At 40.7% G+C, this 23,319-nt stretch overlaps 1 protein-coding gene and 1 long non-coding RNA gene across 2 annotated transcripts in view; one reads left to right on the plus strand and one right to left on the minus strand.

Annotated features, from left to right (window-relative positions):
* Window positions 1-3,817: 3,817 nt before the first annotated feature.
* LOC113919333 lies at window positions 3,818-9,714 on the minus strand. The gene is made up of 3 exons (XR_003518954.1): window positions 9,642-9,714; window positions 5,879-6,118; window positions 3,818-3,942 (listed from the first exon to the last, which is right to left on the minus strand). It is a non-coding gene; the product is annotated as an uncharacterized LOC113919333 (long non-coding RNA).
* Window positions 9,715-16,093: 6,379 nt separating this feature from the next.
* DNAJC15 (DnaJ heat shock protein family (Hsp40) member C15) overlaps window positions 16,094-23,319 on the plus strand; it is a 79,047-nt gene continuing 71,821 nt past the window's right edge. Inside the window, exon 1 of the mRNA XM_027590938.2 lies at window positions 16,094-16,299. Within this exon, the coding sequence (XP_027446739.1) occupies window positions 16,195-16,299 (105 nt within the window). The 5' untranslated portion in view covers window positions 16,094-16,194. The remainder of the gene's footprint in view (window positions 16,300-23,319) is intronic.

The following is a 23,319-nucleotide window of genomic DNA, read 5'->3' on the forward strand; positions in this document are numbered from 1 at the left end:
ATGTATAGACAGTGCTTTCAAAACTCCTTCTGAACACACATCTGGTAAGTCTGTTTGTCAGAGTATGGTTCTACTTGGACCCCATGCAGCTGACCCTGAAGAGGTCACCCTGCTCTTTGGGCTGGAGTATGGGGACATCACCTCAATGAGATGAGGTTTGTGGCACAGTGTTGTGAAAAATAAAAGTATTTTGAAGAGTAAGCCCACATCACTCTTAGTCCCTTTTGCTTTCAATAAATTTTCACAGCTACAACGTAGGAAGAACAAGTAAAATGCAAGCAAAATAGTACCGTTTGTACTCTGTCAGTATTAGATAGAAGTTCTTTGCTACTTGGTGTAGGTTAAAACAACCCAATAGACATTGTCTCAAAACCTCACATATCCACGCAGAATCTGCCACAAAAACAAAGTTGAGACCCAAAGAAACAACAAAAAAGCCCCAATGTTTTCTATTTCCTTGTTGTGTTTGTCAGCAATGCTTTTTGGATCATCATGCTATTATTCCCTTGTAGGGGGTCCTTAAAATCCAAGAAAAAACATGCTCCTGGGCTATGGAATGCCAAGATGAATTTTCAACCCACTGGGAAAATAAATGAAGAGCAATCAAATGTATTCTGTTATAAATAGTAATAGGTGGATTAGTTCTCAGGTACCATCAACAATCTATGCTTCAAACCAGATGTTTACTTCTGGCTAATCTGTGTTCTAAAGAGATGACTGACAGCAGTATTTTAGGAATTTTAAATAAGGAAGTTACCCATGTTGTCTCTTCTTAAAAGCTACATAACCTTGAGTGAATTACATGACTCCTCTGAACCTGTTTCCCTCTGTAAAACCTCTCCTACCCATTGGCTTTATATGATGTCAGGGCCAAATGTGATCATGCCACACTGAAATTATAAAGGTGTTTTTTTTTTCCTAGTTGTTATTTAACAAGTTAACAATGGCAAACCTGATCATCTGGATCTGCAAATAGTAATTGTAAACATGTATTGGTGTGATAGTAACATTTTTACAGATAATGTAAATGTTCTCTGCAGGAGGGTTTAGAGGTTAAAAAGAAATTTTACATTTATTATCTCATTATTTATGCTGACATAACCTGTGAAGAATGTTAGTTTCTCGATCTTAAATTTAAAGCAAGCTACTCAGAATTATTGCATAATAATCCTCACGCACACACACACACACACACACATTTATATATACATTTACTGGATGTATGCTACTGTGTGTCAGACATTGTTAGGCATTTTTACCTGTGTCAGGTCAGTTCCAAAAGCAGGCTTCAGATCTAATTCATCTAATTCTCTACCACTCTCTCCACTGCCTCACTCTGCTTTATCATATTGGCCATTTTAAAGGAGACACTATCCAATAAGGAAATAAAAATTAAAAGATAGTATCATAGTCCATTTGAGCTGCTATAACAAAACACCATAGACTGGGTGGCTTATAAACAGAAATGTGTTGCTCACAGTTCTAGAGGTTGGAAGTCCAAGATCAGGGTGCCAGCATGGTCAAGTGAGGACCCTCTTGGGGGTGACAGACTTCTTGTTTTGTATCCTCACATGGCAAAAGGAGCTAAGGAAATTCTACCTACCTCTTTTATAAAAGCACTAATCCCATTCATGAGGATTACACCTACATGACCTAACTGCCTGTCAAAGGCCCCTACCTAATAATACCATCACTTTGGGGTGATGGTTTCGAGCCTAATGCATATATTCTGACCATGGCAGACACAGTGACATCATATGCAAGACTCCCATAGGTATGTGAATGAAAGCTATGTGCATAGAAAAATAACAAATATTTTTTATGTGTACATAGAAATACATTACTATACATTACTATATTGCTCTTTCAGTTGCTCTTTTAAAATATTCAGAAAATCATATGCATAAGATGCTGGTGTTAATAACAAGCAAGCCATTTGGTTTGTCTTAGTTTCCTAGGGCTGTCATAACAAAGTACCACAAACTGGGTGGCTTGAAGCAACAGAAAATTAATGTCTTACAGTTCTGGAGGCTGGAAGCTCAAAATCAAGGTGTCGACCAGAGTTGGTTCCTTCTGGAGGCTCTGAGGGAGAATCTGTTCCAAGCTTGTCTCCTAGCTTCTGGTGTTTGTTTGAAATCCTTAGTTTACAGCTGCATCACTCCAACCGCTGCCTCCACTATCACATGGCCTTTTTTCTTGTATCCCTGGGCCTCCCAATCTCTCTCTCCTTATAAGGTCATCAGTCATTGTATTTAGGGCCTACCCTAATCTAGTATACCCTTATTTTAACCTTGATTCCATCTGCAAAAGTCCCACTTCCAAATGAGGACACATTCACAGGGATGAGGTTAAATCTTCAACATTATCTTTTGGGGGGGCACAATTCAACATTCAACAGGGTTTTTAAAACTTATTTTTGCTGAAATATTTGAGTGTAAGTTATAGACACATAGCCCCTTTACTCCTAAATACTAAGGTGTGCATTTCCTAAAAATAGAGACACTCTTCTACATAACCATAGTATCCACATAAAAATCAAGAAATTAACATTGATACGTGCTGCCATCTAGGCCACAAATTCCATTCACATTTTGCCAATTGTGTCAAAAATTCCTTCATAACAAAAACAAACAAAGAGCAAACTTCTTCCCATTTCCCCCTTTCTTCTTGATCCAGGATCCAATCTAGAACCATTTAGTTGTCGTACCTCTGATCTCTTTCAAGCTGGAACTGTTCCCAATTTTTCCTCGTCTCTAGTGACCTTGGCATTTTTTGAAGAGTACAGCCTAGTGATTCTTCAGTATTCTTTGCAAAGGTTTGTCTGTTGTTTCCTCAAGATTCAAATAAAGCTATGCATTTCAGCAGAAATACCACCACAGGGATAGTCTGTTTTCCTCAGTACATCATATTGGGTAACATACAGTGGCAGGTTGTCCCATTATTGCTCATGCTATTATCACTTGGTGAAGATAGTACATGCTTGATTTCTCCACTGTGTGGTTAATGAATAATTAATAAACAATTGGTATGTAATTTGTGGGAAGATACTTTGAGGCTATGTAAATATCCCATTCCTCATCAGACTTTTACACACTGGCTTTAGCATCCACTGATATTTTTTGCCTGAATCATTTGTGATTGCAAGACAGTAATTTCTAACTCCATCATCTCTTCAACCTTTATTAGATGACATTCTGCTTTAAGGAAGAGCTTTCCTCTTTTCCCTTATGTATCCATTTATACAAATAAGGACTCATGGATATCTATTTGATTCGATAGGTTATAATCCTTACTATCATTATTTAAATTGTCACATTTGGCCAATGAGAATCCCTTCATGCTGGCCCCTGATCTTTTTGACATGACCTATCATTTTTTGAGCACTCCTTACTTTCTGTTACAACAAGGGCTTTCATGCTTTCCCTGCTTCAACCATAGGATTATCCAAGAAACCCTATTTCCATTTAGTGGGGAATGGTATTTAGAAACCATTTGAGTGCAAGGTGTATTCATTTTTACTGGGGTATCATTATTTCTAGGCTCTTTCCAAAGACATGTATAGGAAACACACACACACACATGCAAATATTTCTATATCTTTCTGTACAAATATTTATTAATCCATTGATAACATGGGAAAAAGAATTTAAAGATAGCTTCCCTAAGATTCTTGCCTCTCATTTATTCAATCAAACACTAACGTGGATACTGCTATGAAGAGATTTTGCAGATATAATTAAAGTTCCAAATCACTGGACCTAGAAATGAGATGGCTCAGGTAGGTGACTCCTTTAAAAGCAGAGAGTTTTCTCCAGCTGGAAGCAGAAGGGAAGTCAGAGATGGGAAGCACAAGAAGGTTTGACATGCTGTTGCTGGCTTGAAGATGAAGGGACAATATGTTGAAGAATGCAGGTGGCCCCAAGTGGCTGAGGATGACCCTGTCTGACAGTCAGAAGGAAACAGGGTCCTCAGTCTTACAACTGCAAGGAACATAACTATCAACAACCTGACTAAAACAGATTCTTTCCCAGAGCCTCCAGATAAAAGCCTAGCCTAACCCCCACCTTGATTTTGGTTTTGTCAGACCTTGAGCATAGAACCCAACTGAGCCCCCTTGGATTTCTGACCTACAGAACTCTGAGCTAATAACTGAGTATTGTTTTAAGCCACTAAATTTGTGGTAACTTTATAGCAGCAATAGAAAACTTAAACAGATGGGCAATGATATAAATATAAAACTGAATTTACACTGATTCTAACTGAACACTGCAGGGGTTTTTTCTAATTTTCCCTTTTTCATATCTGAACCTTTAAAAATTAATAACCAATTTCCCTTATCTTCAAGGTATTTACTTATTTGCCTAATAACCTTAGATATAACCAATTGCTTCACCTGTGGGCCAACCATTTCACGGGTGGGTCATCTACTCAGCCTTGACCCCACAGCACAGGGGTTGTACTGGTCGAATTCTCACCACCCGTGACCCCATTATACACACTAAACCCAGACCTTACCATCCATGGGGGCCATGCCAGCCAAGTTACGACTCTTGGCCTATGCTCAGCTCCTCCACTCTAGAGGATTTTTGTTTAAGTATATTTTATTTTTTTTAGCATCATTTTAGAGACAGTTCTTCTCTTTTAAAAAATGGTGGTTATGGTGCACCTGGGTGGTTCAGTGGATTAAGAGTCTGACTTTGGCTCAGGTCATGATCTCAGGGTCCTGGATCGAGCCCCACATAGGGTTCCCCGCTCAGCAGGAAGTCTTCTTGTCCCTCTGCCCCTCCCCCCGCTTGTGCGTTCTCTCTCTCTTTCTCAAATAAATAGATAAAAATCTTTAAAAAAAAATGGTGGTTATGTACCACTTCCTATTCTAACAACTTTATTGCTGCCATCAACATAAACAGCCTTGACTGAGTACCATAGTACTCACTGCTGTGTTAGATGTTCTGAAGCACTTCTAAACGAGGAATATGATGCCTGCTTTCAGACTACCATTTTATAATATAACTATGGAAGAATTACAACCCTGAATTGATAGCTGAACTTTTACTTTGCCTAATATTTTTTTTCCAAAAGATAGACTCTGTCATCTAATTTTGAGATTTTTTTTAAAAACAGTCCATGTGTTTATTAGTATAAAGGAAAAAACATGCCTGTGTTTCTCCTTTACTACTCACACTGAACACTTCAGACACTCCTGGTCCCCAAATGTATGTGTGTGTGTGGGTTGGGGGGGTGTTCTTCCCCTACACCAGGCAATTCTGCAACACCAGCTGGGTGTTCTATAATTCAATTTTGACGTTGCCTGGAGATAGCATTAGATCTCAGAGGTTAAGGGCTCAGACCCACAGGACTACAACCTCAGTCTCACCTCAGATGTCAATTGCAAGTCCAGGTTGTTACCCGTGCTTCTGACTGGCTAGAAATGGGGGGTTTCCAAGACTGCCTCCTTAGGTTTGATGAATTTACTAGAACAACTTACAGAACTCAAAGAAACATCTACTTAATTTATTTTTTTAAAGATTTTTGAAATTTATTTATTTGACAGAGAGAGACGCAGCAAGAGAGGGAACACAAGCAGGAGGAGTGGGAGACGGAGAAGCAGGCTTCCCGCTGAGCAGGAAGCCCGACGCCGGGCTCAATCCCGGGACCCTGGGATCCTGACCTGAGCTGAAGGCAGACGCTCAACAACTGAGCCACCCAAGCACCCAAGAAACATCTACTTTTGTTTACCACTTGACATAAAGGATATTATAGAGGATACAGGTGAACCTCTAGATAAAAATGTACATAGCATGGTGTCCAGAAGAGTGCCAAACACAGGAGTTTCTATCACCTTAGAACTGGGGTGCACCACCCTCCCGAGTTCACCAACCTGGAAGCTCATCAAATCTCATAGTTCCAGAGTTTATTTTATGGAGTTTAATGCGCAGCCCCCAGCCCCTTTCTCCTTTCCAGAAGTTGGTGGGTGGGGTTGAAAGTTCCAACTTTCTAATTACTTGGTTTTTGTGACGGGCCCCATCCTGAGGCTGTCCAGGGACCCCACCTTAAGCCACTCATCAGCGTAAACGCAGGCTGCTCCAAAGAAGCTCCGTACGAATAATAAGAGACACTCCTATTAATCAAGAAATTGCAAGGTTTTTAGGAGATTTGTGTCAGTAACCAGGGACAAAGATCAACTATATTTCTCATTATACCACAATTAGGAACGCATCTTCCACACATTTCTTCTCTTTTGGAACAGAGCGAAAAGGGATGGGCTAGATTTGGGAAAATGTACATCATAAATTTTAATTATAATAGGCAGGTAATACAAAGAACTTGTTTTGCTATCCGGTAGAAAAAGCCCTCCTCTCTCAACTCGAAATCTGGCTGAGAGACAAGGACAAAATAATTATATATTCACCTCAGTCTTTCAATAAAGGCAGAAAGAGCTTTCCATTTCAAATTTGTTTTGTTTTGTACCACATGTGGGTTAATTAGATAAAACCATGTCATGTGCCAGATTCAATCAGCCTGAAAATAATCAGAAAACCGGGTTTGGCATTGTTTATGCTGTTCTGGCTCAGAAAGACAAAAGCACAAAATGTAAATTGGCTCCAGAAAATAACATATGTGTGCTGGTGCCAGGTTTTGTTTCATGGGATTATCTCGAGCAGGCACCCGCACAGCAGACGTCACTCTGAGTTACCAGTAGACAAACCGACACGATGTAGATCCCCATTTTCCACGAGTGGACACCTCCATGAAGGGCACTTGTTTTACTGCCTTTGACATAGGCCAAAACCAGCTTTCCAGCCATTGGCAGCGAGTCAACTGAAAATGCATGTTGAAGTTAAAAAATGAAAATGCATTTTTGTGTGGCTTATTCCCTCATGACTTCCTTTAGGCTTATTTCTTTGTTTTTAAAAATCTCCTGTAAGATTAGAACTACAGTCCTGACACCACTCCTCAGCTGTATTTCTTTGCTGTAGATAGTTCAGTGAATATTAGGAAGGGGAAGAAGGCAGAACATCTCACTGTTTTCCTACTTGAGTTCCAAGGGATGAACATTTTAGCAATTATCCAATCATGGAATTGATGTGGTTTTGGAATATAGGTGAGGTTCAGTGGAGTGAGGTCCGGAGCCGACGGCCAAGAAAGAATTCTTGAGACGTCTTTGGTGCAAAATGGTGGTTTATTAAAGTACAGAGACAAGACCCCGGGGCAGAAGGAGCAGCGGCAGGGTCTTGAGGAATGATTATATACTCCGGAGGGAGTTGGGGGAAGTAAGGAAAAGGGAGATTTCAAAAGAACTTTCATATGCTAAAGAGGACCGACCTACAAGATAACCTACAAGATACCAGAGGCCTTGCCATTGTCAAGTTAAGGCTGTTTTCCCCTCTAGCAAGGTATTAACATTAAGACAGTTGGGAGATTCCTGGAAGAATATCACACAGATCCCACCCAGGAGTGGGGTGTAGGGGGAGTTTACAGGGTGTCAGTTTATGCTCTGTCTTCAGCTAGCCTTCTGCTCCCTCATCAGAATGACAGTCATTTTAAAAAACTAATCATCTGATGGATGATAGAATCCAAATTAGCTAGTTTTTCCTTCTCTTTGTGCTGTATAAACTATCTGATATCAATGCACAAGGGAATAGGATTCCACATTGCTCTCCTTATACTTTTTTTTTAAAGGATATTTTTTAGAATATTCTAGAATGTGTGATGGGTGGCGATCACTTCTCCCAGTATGGATGAAACTACATTACTCAGGTCACCAGTGAGTACCTGAGGCAGGGAAACTAAAGGGACTCCATGAAGAATTGCTTTCTTGCTCCTTTTCCTGCTTCTGTTTTTGCTAGGACCTGTGCCCCTGCCCTACACATGCCTTATATAATATATCCTCTTTGTAAGAATCAGGGAGTTAATGATTTCTTTGGAATCTTCAAGCACAGTAGGTAACATCTAAGGAGTGACCATGTGAGATTATCATGTATGTTTTCCAGATCACTGACTCCAGACACCTTGATACCAAGACAGACCCCTAGCTCCAGGGCATAAATGACTTATGGAGGAAACCTGGACACTTGTCTTTGTTTAAACCAGTTCCTGGATGCCTGAGAGGACGTGTACACCAGACCAGAATCCTCAATACAAACCCAGACCCCAAGCAAAGGAGAGACTCACCCTCCCCTCAGAGTCTTCCAGACGCCCGATCTGAATCTGCACTCTCTGTATCTTCAGTAAACTCTGCTCTCACTTCTTCTGGCTCATGTTTGTTTCTATCCTGCGTGAAGCCAAGAACTCTCTTGGCTGGTCCTGCGGGACCGCTTCTGGGTCCTCAAATCTGGCCTGCGTATGTCATACCTACTTGTTAAATTCAATGAGCACATTTTATCCTCATCTTACTTGGTTTATCTGCAGGTATCCGGCATTTTTCACTATTTCATCCTTTTTGAAATTTCCTTGTTTTCCATGACCCCATCTCTCCTGACTTCTACCTCTTTTACTTCTCTGGCTTCTTATTTGTAGTTCCCTTTTCTTCCCCCTTTCCTCCATCCACTTCTTGAGTCTCAGTGTGCACAGAGTCTAATCTTTTTGTTTGTTTGTTCTATGTGTTTTTTCCTAGTTCTGTAGTTGCCAATGGTAGAAATCTAAGCTTTCTTGGATTCTTCCCTTTCCCTTATCCCTTCTATCTGCTCAACCCCATGTCTTCTTCATCCCTTAGATTTCTCCTCTTGGATTAGTAACACTACTTTGGTTGCAAATACAGAAAATCCCACTAAATCTGGTTTAAAAATAGGGTGACGGTCTCTTCAACAAGTCACTGGGTGATGGACATTAAGGAGGGCTCATGATGTTGATGAGTGAGCAGAAGACAAAGCATAAGCTGACACTCTGTAACTTCCTTTTACCCCCCACTCCTGGGTGGGACATGTGTGACATTCTTCCAGGAATCTCCCAACTGTCTTAACTGCTAGAGGGGAAAACAACCTTAACTTCACAATGGCAAGGCCTCTGGTATCTTGTAGGTTATCTTGTAGGTATCTTGTAGGTCGGTCCTCTTTAGCATATGAAAGTTCTTTTGAAACCTCCCTTTTCCTTACTTCACCAACTCCGGAGTATATAATCACCACTCCTCAAGACCCTGGGGCAGCAGCTCTTTCTGCCCCCGGGGTTCTGTCCCCATACTTTAATAAACCACCATTTTGCACCAAAGATGTCTCAAGAATTCTTTCTTGGTCTGGACCTCACCCCACCAAACCTCACCAATATTCTAAAACCACGTCAATGTAATGAGCACTGGGTATTATATAAGACTGATGAGACCCTGAACTCTTCCTCTGAAACTAATAATACATTATATGTTAATTAACTGAATTTAAATTTTAAAAAAAGAGAAAAAAAGGTTTTTTGTAACAGAGAAATTTGGGTAAGAACTGGATATTAGATGACACTGTAGGGGACAAGGGCGGAGTGCCCCAAGATGGACCACATTGGCATGAACATTATTTTGAGTTAAAAGTAATCAAAACCCAGCAAATGCAGGAAAATCTCTCTTCCTGGTCCTCAATTGCCTAAATTTTTATTGGAAAGGAGAGCCTATACCAGGAAGAGAGCTATTAACAGAGACTTCCCTTTGCCTAAGTACTTACCTGCATAATAGGGCAAACTTTGTGCTTCAAAACATCTCCTTTCATCTTCCTGCTAATGGTCTTCTTCCCCTTTGTATCCTCAGACTGTATCCCTCTTATTAGCTCATATAAGCTTTCTGTTGCCTCATTGTCTTTGGAATTTTATGTCTCTGTGGACTTCCCATATCTAGGCCTATTAAATTTGATTTTCTCCTGTTAATCTGTCTCATGTCAATTTGATTCTAAGTCCAGCTAGAAGGACCTTGAAAGGCAGAGGATGGTCTTCCCCCTGACAACATATAAAAGCTTATCAATAATTTTTGTTAGGTTCACAATGGTGTGATGTTAGAAAATGCCTATACTGAAACACATGCTGAAATAATCAGAGTGAAATGACATGATAACTTGATTTGCTTGAAAATACTTCATCAAAAAAGGAAAATAGATGAAGAATTGTGGCAGAATCTTGACAATTGTTGAATCTGGATTTTGGAATGTGAGGGTTCATTATACCACCTTTATACTTTTTAAATACTTAAAGAGAAATTAAAACAAAGGGAATTTTTAATTCATAATGAAGTTCAGAGAGAAGGTAAACTTTAAGTGAAGCTTGATATACTAGTTAATATTATTAAGGATTCAGTTTCTTTTTAATCTCTTTGTGGCTTTCAGTGGTGTTTGCTTCATCCTAAAGTTAACATAATTATTTATAGTACTGACTTTCTTTTTTTTTAAGATATTTATTTATTTATTTATTTATTTATTTATTTATTTATTTGAGAGAGAGAGAGAGAGAGAGAGAGAAACAGCATGAGAGGGGAGAGGGTCAGAGGGAGAAGCAGGCTCCCTGCTGAGCCGGGAGCCCGATGTGGGACTCGATCCCAGGATTCTGGGACCATGACCTGAGCTGAAAGCAGTCGCTTAACCAACTGAGCCACCCAGGCACCCGATATAGCACTGACTTTCCTTTAACTGTGACCTAGTTTGAGATAAGTTAAATGGTCACCCTAGCCCATGATTGTCAAATGATTGCCAACCACAATGAGGGCTTCATGCTTCTCTATTGTCCAGCTGCCTAGAGAAAAAGCTCCTTCCCCAGAAGCACCCAGCAAACATTTTCTGTAACCCAATGTCCAAGAAGGGCTATGTGCCCATCCATGAAATGAATCACCATGGTTAGAATGATGGGATACCTTGGTTGGCTTAGTTTAACAGAGCCCATCCTGAGAGTAGGGGGCAGAGTCAATCCTTAGGTCCTTGTTGGGTGGGGCCAAGAGGGATTGAATGTGGGGAGTAAATCCATAAATGTCACTACACCCATCCTTGCCATGTCCCTGCCACTGTCCTGGTTTAGCACCCAACATTTCTTACTCAGACTATTGAAATAACTTTCTTGCTGATTTCCCTCCTTTAGTTTTGGCCCAACAGTCCCACATTACTAGCAGAATGATCTTCTTAGCATGTAGATCTGATCATGTCACTACCACATTCAACATTTTTTTGATGTCTTGGCTATAAGATCAATTCCAAATGCCTTTTCTTATTAAGTAAAGCTGTTTAATATCCAGCCCTTTTCTGGTTATCTGTCCACTTTCATCTATCTGTATTCTCTTCTCTATACTTTAAAGTTTAGCAAAGCTGAATTACTTGAAGTACTGTTCATATGCAATGTTTTCTCATACCTTGTTCCCCCAAGTCTGCCTCAACCTTATCAACCCAGCCAATCTGTATTCATCCTTCCACAGTTAGCTTGAATGCTATCTTCTCTAATTCCTTTCCTTTCTTTTCAGACCCATCCTTCTTTATGCCCACTGCACTTGCCACACAGGAGAGTCCTCTTTTCTGATCAGACCGGGATAGTGGTTGATGGGTTAACTGAAAAACTACTTAAATTGGGGATTATAACAATAATGATATATACTTTAAACATTATATTTTTAAGATTTTATTTATTTATTTGAGAGAGAGAGAGAGTGTGTGGGGATGGGCAGAGGTGAAGGGAGAAAGAATCTGAAGCAGACTCTGCACTGAATGTGAGCCCAATGCAGGGCTCAATCCTACGACTGAGATCATGACCTGAGCTGAAACCAAGAGTCAGATGCTTAACCAACTGAGACACCCAGGTGCCCCTAAACATTTTTTTTTAAACATCACTTACAAATCACTGTTTCTTAGTAAGGAGTGTTGTTTTGTTATTTATTTATTTATTTATTTATTTATTTATTTATTTATTTATTTATTTATTTATTTATTTTAAAGCAAGCTCTATAACCAATGCAAGGCTTGAACTCACAAGTCTGAGATCAAGAGTCACATGCTCTACCAATTGAGCCAGCCAAGCACCTATTACTATGCAGCTCTTTTAGACTTTTTCTAGTAACACCCTTCCTCCCATTCCCTATGAAGTTTTTTTTTTTAAAGATTTTATTTATTTATTTGAGAGAGAGAGAATGAGAGATAGAAAGCACGAGAGGGAAGAGGGTCAGAGGGAGAAGCAGACTCCCTGCTGAGCAGGGAGCCCGATGTGGGATTCGATCCCAGGACTCCAGGATCATGACCTGAGCCGAAGGCAGTCGCTTAACCAACTGAGCCACCCAGGCATCCTCTCTATGAAGTTTTAATACCACAACAGACACACACTATATCTATTCATGTTCTCTATGTATGTCTATAGGGTCAAGGCCTTGTATTTGGATGTGGGTCCTCTGCCTCAGATTTCTTCTACGTTGATAATCTATCCTATATGATTCCTAATTTAGGTTTGTTTAAAATGAAGGGGAACAAAACATTCTAAAAACAAACTGAAGGTAGAATCACACTCAATTGTTATGATTTTATTCCCATGCCTACCATTTGACAACTTTTTTTTTTAAAGATTATTTATTTATTTGACAGAGAGAGAGAGCACAGGTGGGCAGAGCAGCGGGCAGAGGGAGAGGGAGGAGCAGGCTTCCTGCGGAGCCGGGAGCCCGATGCAGGATTCGATCCCAGGACCCTGGGATCATGACCTGAGCAGAAGGCAGACGCTTAACGACTGAGCCACGCAGGCGCCCCCCCCCCCATTTGACAACTTCTTAAACTGTGTGTGTGTGTGTGTATAAAACTTGCTTTTATCAAGTCTTTCCAAAGCATTTAATTGAGTTTTCATAAAAATAACTTGTTCTCTCCCCGCAATTACACTTTGTCACTATATAATGTCTAATCGCATTTTATTATTTCAAAAAAACAAGACAACCACTTGGGGATCCAACACACCGTTGGCAGGGGGCAGCAATAAGAAAATACACAGGAAACAAATAGGTGAAAGAAGTAATATACAGAAAATAATAACAAATGTTTTCAGAGAACTTACAAGGTATCCAGCACTGTTTTAAGAGCTTTACAAAAGTCTGGGCGCCTGGGTGGCTCAGTAGTTAAGCGTCTGCCTTTGGCTCAGGTCACGATCCCAGGGTCCTGGGATGGAGCCCTGCATCGGGCTCCCTGCTCAGCGGGAAGCCTGCTTCTCCCTCTCCCACTCCCCCTGTTTGTATTCCCTCTCTTGCTATCTCTCTGTCAAATAAATAAATAAAATCTTAAAAGAAAAAGAGCTTTACAAAAGTCAACTCATTTAATCCTCACAACTAAGGTTCCATTATTATCCCCCATTTTCCTGATGAGGAGACTGAGGTACATAGAGGTCAATTATTTTTTTGACCAAAAGTCTTTTTAAACAACAAATGTTTAAAACATCTTTTACTGAGATGTTTCTGAGATATATTACCAACATCTGCCTTTCTTTCATAAAGTCTATTGAACCTAATGTAACCTCTCTAAAATGGTGTAACTAATAAAAATAGGCTAATGAAAATTTAATGTGGCTTCCCTCTTGGTTTCACAAAAGCATTCCTCTTCATTCTCAGGGAAACCAGAGAAGTGAGTTTAGCTAAATCAGAATGAGATCTGTGTGAGGAGAAAGAAGACTTAATTGCTCTTGTTTCCATCCTTTCTTAGGAGGGGAGGGTGCCTTAGCAAAGAACCAAAAGCTGAGAACTGATAGTCTTTATGGAAGGTTTTTCTTTAAAACTGGCTACTGCTGTAGGAGCAGAGGCTCCAGTCAGCAGTGGGACTGGGGCAAGGCTGCAAGCAGTCAGCAATCTGCTTTCACTAGGTTGGGGTTTGAGCTGAGGCACAATCCTGCTGAGCTCACCTTCCTGTAAGCTACCATTCTCTCCTTTGCCCCATTCTCCTTTCTCTCCTTTCCTGACTTCTGCTCTGGAAACTTTCCTCTAGTTCTGGAGCAGGGGCAGCAGCTTCCCTGAGGGGAGCTGGGGCTGACTTGGGTCTTGCTCTAATTGCTTGTTTGCTCTAGGCTAGTAGCCTGTGGTAGACTGTGAGGACCCAGCTGCTAGGGGACACCAGAACCCTCCCATTGTGTGGAATGCAAGGAATCAGTAATCTTATTTGCTTACTTGACACTGTAGGTCCAATGCTTAGAATAGTGTGTAAGACCTAAGAGATGCTCAGTACTTACTGAAGAAATAAATGGATGAATGAATGAATAACCTGTGGACCCCAATCTAATTCATTTGCTTAGTTCACCAGTGTCCTTGATAGTTGTGGATCAGTCTAATGAAATTAATTTTTGTAATAAGATTGAAGTGGGAGAGCTAGGTTCTTGTCTCACGGAGTTGAAGAATGAATTTCATGGACAAAGGAGAATGAGTAGAGTGATAGAGTTTTATTAAGCAAGGATACAGGACAAAAAGCTTTCAGGAGTGAGAGGCATCCCGACAGGGTTGCCACTGAGGGCTTTTAGGGTTGGTCTTTTATAAAAAGCTTACCATAGGAACTTAAATCTTTTTGACTTCTCTATTGGCAGCACCACGGATTAAGGACTAGTGATAACATCTTTAACGGCTATTTCTTTCTAGGGTCTGGTTTTCTGTTGACCACAGGAGACTGTCATAAATAAGACTTCCCCCTCGGACACCTAGGGCAGGGTGGTCTGGGGTGTTCCCTTATCTCTGGTTTCCTTACACCTCTCCATTTTTGGGATTTCCATGAGTCTGATCCCAGAGCCCCTTATCTATCTCTCCTCACCTAGCCCGGCCTGTCCTTTATTCAAGTTCATGTCTCTGAAGAGTCTTGGCATGCTTGTTGGGTTTTTGTTTGTTTGTTTTTTAACCCAGTTTTACATGCCACCTTCATCATTTCTTTGCATTTGTTTCCAGCTGAAATGTTCAGCCCTCCTCCTCTTCCATCTAAAAATGTCTTACCCATCCTTTACTGACCATCTCAGTGGCTAAGCCTCCACCACCCTTCTCTGAAGACTCTGATTAAAAGTGATTGGTCTCTCCCATAAATGCCAACAGCACTGTGGTGGTAACTGTACCGTGTATAGTAAGTGCATTGTACAAACTGCTTCCGTATCCTTCTCCCCTCCCCTTTTGTTCATTTTATCCTTGCAACTTGCCTGAGTCAGAATGTTAGACAAATGGTCTTCTCCTTCCACAGATAAGGAGATTGGAGAGGTAAATGGGCATTTCAGGGACACAAGCCTAGAAAATGATAGAACACACAGTATAACTCACGTCTCTTACAATAGATATAAAGGGCAAAAGAGCTGCCAAGTCAGCTCAGCAGTTGGAAAACACTTCACTGGCTTCATTTGTTGGTTAATTTTTGCTCCAAAAGTCTTTATTAAAAAAAAATAATAATAATAAAATGGGTCTTGGGGTGCCTGGGTGGCTCGGTCCTTATGCATGCCTTCAGCTCAGGTCATGATCCCAGAGTCCTGGGATGGAGCCCCGAATCGGCTCCCTGCTTGGTGGGAAGCCCGCTTCTCTCTCTCCCACTCCCCCTGCTTGTGTTCCGTCTCTTGCTGTGGCGCTCTCTGTCAAATAAATAAATAAAATCCTTAAAAAATAAAATAAAATAAAATGGGTCTTTCTACATCCAAGTCAGCACAAAACCATTTGTGGGAAGTGAGGTTTATTTACTTCCTTCTAAGTTTCTTCTTTGTAATTTCATCTTAAGTATAGCCATTCATGTGGAGAGAAGGGGTAGAATAAGCAAACTGCCACTTCTATTGCTTTCATGGGTGGGAGATTGCGGCATTAAAGAGATGTATGATCAGTAATTGGGGTGGGAAGAATTGTCTGGTGTGGGTCAGGGACCTTCAGGAACTGCAGTTGGAGTCTCTGGGTCTCCCCTTGATAGCCATTTGATGAGACCAAAATCTGCCCATAGGGCTTAAATCCTGGCCCTTGGTTCGGAAGAGGGCTGCGGAGGAGCCAGGCTCCACCGCACAAGGCCCAGGAGACCCAACATTGGCTTTGGGCCTGCGAATCTAAAACAAACAAACAAAAACCCTACACGTGCCAGGGGCCTCACCTCCGAGTCTGACCCTTGGCTTCGCGGGGACAAAGTGGCCCGAGACTGGGTGAGAACGAGATCTCCTGGAGACCTGTCTTCCCCTCGCGAGGCAGGGGCGGCGCCAGCTAAAGCCGCGAGTGAACCGCCCTAACTAGTTTGTCCCTGCGGCCGTCTCGTAGACGACGCCGCGGCGCCCCGAGTCTCCCCGCGTCGCATTGCCATGGCTGCCCGTGGTGGCGTCGCCGCTGCCGGCGAGGGTCTGCGCTACGCCGAGTACTCGCCGCCGGCGACCAAACGGCCGGACGCGGACGTGGACCAGGGACTGGTGAGTCCCGCCGGCTGCTCCCGCCCCTCTGCGGGCCGGCCTGCTAGCATCCCCGGATTCCCGTAGGCCGGACCCTCTCACCGCTGAACCGGGGTAGTCCTGGTAGTCACATGTTTGTCCCATCTCCTCCGGCGTCCCGCGGAGTCGGGCTCCGCGCCACGCGTTGACGAGTGGACGGGTGCAGAGTCTCTTTTCCCTCGAGGAGCTTACGGTCTTGTCGGGGAGACGGACCGGGAGACAGGCAGTTGCAGCTACTGTGTGTTAAGTACTACAGGTGGGATTCTCAGAGGAGGAGACCCCGGTCCACTCTTGCAGGGTAGGGAATGAGGTCAGGGGAGGCTTCTTGGAGAAACGGATGATTAAAAACGGAACTCTGGAGAATGAGTGGCAGTGAACTCGGCGAAAGGAAGAGGAAAAAGTGTTTCAGGCATCAGTGGTAGTGTTTACAAAGTCGTAGGCCGGAGGAACAGGGCCCGGTTGGAAATCGCAGGTGGTTTATTCGGGCTGAAATGCAGAGTTGGGAGAAGTTAAGTGTTCAATAGAAACATAATGCGAACCTCACATATATCTTTTAAGTTTTCTGTAGCGATAGTTAAAATGTGAAAAACGTGAATTTAATTTTAAGTGTATTTTTATTTAACCCGGTGTATCCACAATAATATTTTGACATGTAATCAGTATAAAATTACTGAGATACTTTACATTCTTTTTTTTTTTCTTTTTTATACCAAATCTCTGAAATCCAGTGCGTGTTTTACACTAACAGCCCAGCTCACTTGGGACTAGCCACATTTCAGGTGCTCAGCCACATGTAGCTAGTGGCTACATTATAAATCATTGCAGTTCCCAAAGATTAATGGGGACTAGAACATATGAAGCATCTGGTAAAGCACCTGAAGGAGTTGGGATATCCTGAGGTCAGTGGTACTATTTTGATGAGTTTTAAGCTGAGAAGTGACAGATTGGGCTGTTACCAAGCTCTCTCAGGCTTTGTGTAAGAGGAATGGATTAGTTGGAGAAGGTCTAGAAATGTGGCTGTTTTCGTTCTTTTTCACACGGCATTCCATGCTGTGCCAGCCCGCAGTGATAATATACCTGTCTTTAAATGCATAGCACTTATTGTCCATTCCAGTTGTTGACTACTCATACACTGTATTGTGACATCTTTTATGTTGACCTGTCATTTTCCAGCATTGTTCTAAGTTTCCTAAGAGCAGGGACTGAGGATTTACTTCTAGTAAGCACCCAGTTTATGAGCACTCAATTATCATTACTTGATTAACGGGTAAATTTCTGCAGCAGTCAGATGGGCTTGCCTGGGAAGGTTTCAGAAAGCAATATGCTTTCATTCAACAGACATTTCTTGAATATTGCCAGGTGCCAGGTATTATCCTAAGACCTTGGAATAGATAAGTAAACAAAACAGATAAAAGTCTGAAGTAGCAAGCTCTGAGCTCCTACTTGTCTGATTCATTCCTTACCACAACCCTGTGAGGCAAGTCCTTTTTAATTCTCACTTAAGAAATGAGGAGACTCAGGGATGCCTGAGTGGCTCAGTCAGTTAAGCATCATCTGCCTTCGGCTCAGGTCATGATCCCAGGGCCTGCTTCTCCCTCTCCTCCCCACTTGTGCTGTCTGTTGCTATCTCTGTCTCTTTCAAATAAATAAATAAAATCTTAAAAAAAGAAATGAGACTCAAAGTGGTAAGTAACTTACTCAGGATCACTCTCCTAATAAAGTGACAGACCTAGGATTCCAAATCCTATATACCCTTTCCACCAGGACTTGCTCACTTCGTAGAAATAAGGCTTTCTGAGTGGAGTGTTCAGTCTGTGATGTCGGCTGGATAAATTATTAGGTTAGGCAGAAGGAATCTCTTTATGGAGAGTTGTAAAAATCTCCATACTGGACTGATTTGCAAGGCAGTTGGGAGCTCTGTGGTAGTTTGAAGATAGAAGTAATACTGGCGATCTTTTACATCTGTAGGTACTTCATTTGGAAGAAGATAGGTGTAGAATTTAAGATCTCAGTCAGGAGACATCTTTAGTAGTCCAGTCACATGAAGGCTAAGGTGTAGGCCAGTGATTCTGAAGTGATTCCTGCCCAGCCTAGTGCCTCCTTTTTATAACTAATATTCTGTAAAGTCTCCTGTAATATCCTAAAATGATATTCATAGGCAATGAAATCTATTCATAAAAATAACTTAAAAATCAATGTAATGGTCTAATTTGAAACATAAAGGTGAAGTATTTTATTAGAAAATAACATATTTACTATTTAAGTACGTAAATGTTCAGACATAATTACATGGGAAGACATAATGAAGTAATCAGTTGCTGGCATATTGCACCAATGCAAAGAATCCCTATGAGTATAACAGCTATAAATGCAGACCTATTTCAAATGTATTATACTTATACTGGCATTTCAGATACTGTAAGGGCCATTGTCATTGACAAACTGATTTTTCCCAAATTGCTAACAATTTTTGGTAAAATTTTGAATAAAACAAAATGGAATCTTCCCTCAATTTATATAAGATTTGCGCTTCTGAAAAATTCAGTCTTCTTTAAAACAGTGGGAAAATGATACATTTTATATATACTGTATTATATAAAGTTCTAGACTAAGATGATCACAGATAGGCTTTTTACCTACTTTAATGTCCAGTAGAATCTTTTAAAACTCTGAGGGATACAGGTAGTTCTTTGTTGTACAAGGTTGTTTCATACCTTTTAGGATGTATAGTCCCCCATCCACCAAATACTTTCCCTCCTATCCAAATTATTACTGCAACCAAAGGGTCCTCACAAATTTTCAAAATGTCCCTAAGGGCCTATTCTGCTTCTGTTGGAATCATTGGTCCAGGTAATGATGAGTTAGAAGATAAGAGAACTGATGATAATAATTTTGGAGGAGCTTGGAAGTACTGAAAATGATGGAAAGCTGACAAAGGGTAAGTGTTAGGAAAAAATAAATGACCCAGGAGTGGGACATATTGGCAGTCTTACTGAAAATAGTAGAAAATAAAATGTCAAGGACTTGAAGAAAAGATTTTTCTCATTTTTTTTAAAAGATGCAATTTATTTTGAAGTTTTTGAAATATAGCATCTGCAGTTGTAGATGTTAAATAACTCTCAGGTAAACTTCCCCTTAGGAAATAAGAATTCATGTGCATTAACCAGTTTAGGAGATTAAAAAGATAAAAATGTAGGTCAAAATACTTGGGTAGTACCTTGAATAAAATAGTATCTTGCAATTAATTGTGTAATAGTCAGAGGTCATGGTCAGATTTTGCTTTAGCAAATCTGATTCTCATGAAAAGTAGAGAAGAAACTTTAATGTTAGGAAGAGAATATTATCAAATTTTAAAGCATTTTGAAAAAAACCTAGTTTGTATGAAATGATAGCCTTTAGTTTTCAGTACTTGCCCAAAAAGTGTAACTCCTAGTGTTAGTAGGATAGTGTGACATATAAGAAAATTAGTTACACATACATTTCAGTTATAGGCCAACTTGATAACATGAAAACTAAAACCTATCAAACATGTAAATTATTAAGTACTTATTTATTACCAAAACAAAAGAAAGCACTTCTATTTTTCATTTAAAATGTTTACCTTGAAGCTTCCTTTGAAGAAATCACATGGATTGCAGATTGTATATCCTTTTTTTTTTTTTTTTTTTTGAGAGCCACAGCAAACATGAGCTGGGGGGAAGAGGGGCAGGGGAGAGAATCTTAAGCAGGCCTCAAGCCCAAGGTGGGGCCATCTCATGGACCTGGAATCATGACCAGCCAAAATAGAGTTGGATGCTCAACTGACTGAGCCACCCAGGTGCCCCTGGGCAAGAACTCTTATATGCTTCTGTGATTGGCACTGTATTTGACACATGGTAGTCACTTAATTGTTCATTAAATGAACAGCTATTAACTTCTGTTACTATTGAGTGACTTAAACATGAATGTTTGATTCCAACATATTGATGAAGGTATTTTTTTCTGTAGGATTTCTCCTTTAGGTTAGCCTCTAAAGGAGAACAAGAGTCTGTGTCTTTCTTACTCATTATTCTTTCCCCAGAACTTAGCACAAGGCCTGCTGCATGCTGAATAAATATTTGTATATGTATATGGTAAATGCTAAATAAATATTAGTGGTATGAGTGAATAGTCTCCATCTTTCCTCTATTACAACTATCTTTTTGAGGCAGAATAATTTTTTTCCTTCTTAATTTCCAACTGGTACAACTATTGTCTATCTTGAACTTAAATATTACAGTCTTGAGATAGAAGTTTTGGCATTTTTATAATTCTTTCAGCCAATTTATATTTATCAGGAAGGTTATTTACTGCTTATTTACTGTTTTGGAAGAATAAAATGCCTTAGGGAATTTGTAAACAACTTTGATCCCCCGCTCCACCAAGCAGTAGCAGCTGTGATGGAGTGGGCTGTTTTCCCAGTTTTCAGAAATTCCTTGATTTGTAGTAGTGGAACATTTAATTTTTCCGTTTTTTGTTTGTTTGTTTCTTTCTTGTGGGTATTTTTTTTAAAGATTTTATTTTCTTATTTGTAGAGAGGGAGAGAGATAAGAGAGTGTACAAGGGGTGGGGAGGAACAAAGGGAGAAGGAGAAGCAGACTCCCCACTGAGCAGGGAGCCCGATGCAGGGCTGAATCCCAAGACCCTGGGATCATGACCTGAGCCGAAGGCAGGTGCTTAACTGACTGAGCCACCCAGGGGCCCTGTTTTTTTCTGGTGGATATTTGAAACTAGGTGGCAGTAACAGATGCCAGACTTGGCCCATTTGTTGATTTGCTGGTATTATTTAAATAGTGCTTCTCCTTTTTGAAATATGTCTTTTATTTATTTTTAAAGATTTATTTATTGTAGAGAGAGAGAGAGCATGAGCAGGAGGAGCAAAGGGAGAGGGAGAGAGAACCCAAAGCAGACTCTGTGCTGAATGCAGTGCCCAATGTGGGGCTCAGTCTCACAACCCTGAGATCACAACCTGAGGTGGATGCTTAAACCTTCTGCCACCCAGGTACCCCTAAAATATGTCTTTTAAACTAAAATTAGATACTCTTTATAGGCAGGGACCATGTTTTAAGGATCCTCATTCTCTCAGCTCTCAACATAGTACCAGTCACATGATTACTGCTCCATAAATTTTTGTTAAATCGTTAAATTAGCAGTTGAATGAAACAACTGGATAGGGAAAAAATAGAGGATTCGAGAAATGTTTTATGGAATTATGAACTGATAGCCCTAAGGAATAAAAAGAGTAAGATAAATGAGACTGTCTCTCTTTTTTGACTTTTTTAATGGTAAAGGCTAAAATATAAGCACCTAATACATTTTATATGCTGTCACAGTACACATCTGACTTTTGATGTGCTTTTCCAGGTTTTGGTCATTTTATTGCTTATTACCGCCAATAACACAGTCTCCAAATCTCTTTCTAAAGTTTGTCAATGCATTCAGTTTAATAAAAGAAATTTTTTTTTGAATACCAAATACGTGGAGGCTATATACTAAGTGTCTGTGGGTCAGATATGGATAAATCAGGATTGCCACCCTCAAGGACAGAGGTCAACAAATTTATTTTGTAGAGGACTAAATAGTATTTTAGGCTTTGCAGGCCATATGATCTCTGCTACACTACTGAACTCTGCCCCTGTAAAGCAAAAGCAGCCATAGATAACGCATAAATGTGGCTGTGTTCCAATAAAACTTTATTTACAAAAGTAGTTGGAGTGCCAGATTTGGCGTGTGGGGCTGTACATTTGCCAGCCACTGCTCTAGAAGGTAAATTGGATCAAATTTAAAAACCTAATTCAAGACCGCCTCTGTTAAGCACTGTCATTTATCTGTTCATTCATTCATTCAACACTTATTTATTGAGTCTCACTTTAAAACTCCTAGAAAAAACATGGGCACTAATTTCTTTGATATTGGCCTTAGCCACATTTTTTAAGATATGTCCCCTCAGGCAAAGGAAACAAAAACAAAACTTCCTAAATGTGAGATCTGGAGTCCCACTTTATTAGGTAAGGTACTGAGGCTAACTGCTGTCGTTAAAAGATGAATCAAACATAGGTTTTGTCCTCAAGGGGCTTGAAAAATACTTGATTTTTCAAGAGAAGCTAGAAAGAGAGAAAAACAAATGTAACTTATTATCAAGGGGAAAAATATGTTGGGATAAGGTTGTGGATATACCTGAATGGCAAGTTAAGGAGTGAGGACCATGTCTATAGGCAGTTGAAGTTTTGTAGGGGCTATGTGATCGATGGTGGGCTTCGTGAATATTAAGCCTAGAGAAGTGTTTAAGAAGGGTAGAGGATAGAGAAGCAGAGAGGGCAGGACCGGTTAAGATTGTATTAGAGTGGGCAGTCCTCTGAAGTCTAGAGGCTGCAATGGCAGCAGTAAAAGCAGTGATAGCCAAATGTTTTATACCAGGCATTAGGCTAATTCTTTAAATGCGTGAACTCATTTAGTCCACGTAATAACCCTGTGAGGTGTAGATACTATTATAATCCCCCACTTACAGATGACTAAATTGAGGCTTAAAGCAATGAAATAATTTGCCCAACGTCACACAGTTGATGTGTGAACCCCAAAGGTATTCTGCTTTCTTGCCTCTGCTTTTACTCAAAATATATTCTATCTTCTTTCCCCTTCAACCTTCCTAACTGTGTCTGGTCTAACCAGGAAAACAGATACATCTAAATTATGTAAAACAAAGGAAATGTAGCACAGAGAGTTGGTTTTATAGGTGAAGGAGTTGTGAAGCCAGGCCAGATTGTGAGGCAGTGAAGAGGTTGGGAAGAGTAAAAAGCCGCTGGCCTTCTCACGGCCGCGGGGTCACAGGGAAGAGGTGGTGTTTTCATAACCACTCCGTGGTAACTGGACCATGGGGGTGTGTCCAGTGGGGAGCTGCAGCCACGGAGACACAGAGAGGAAAGGGGAGAAGTACCCTGGCCTTTCCCCTTTTACCACCCTCCTGTCTCCCACTATTGCATCCCA

Source organism: Zalophus californianus, chromosome 3 (genome assembly GCF_009762305.2).
Source record: "Zalophus californianus isolate mZalCal1 chromosome 3, mZalCal1.pri.v2, whole genome shotgun sequence".
NCBI lineage: Eukaryota > Metazoa > Chordata > Mammalia > Carnivora > Otariidae > Zalophus > Zalophus californianus.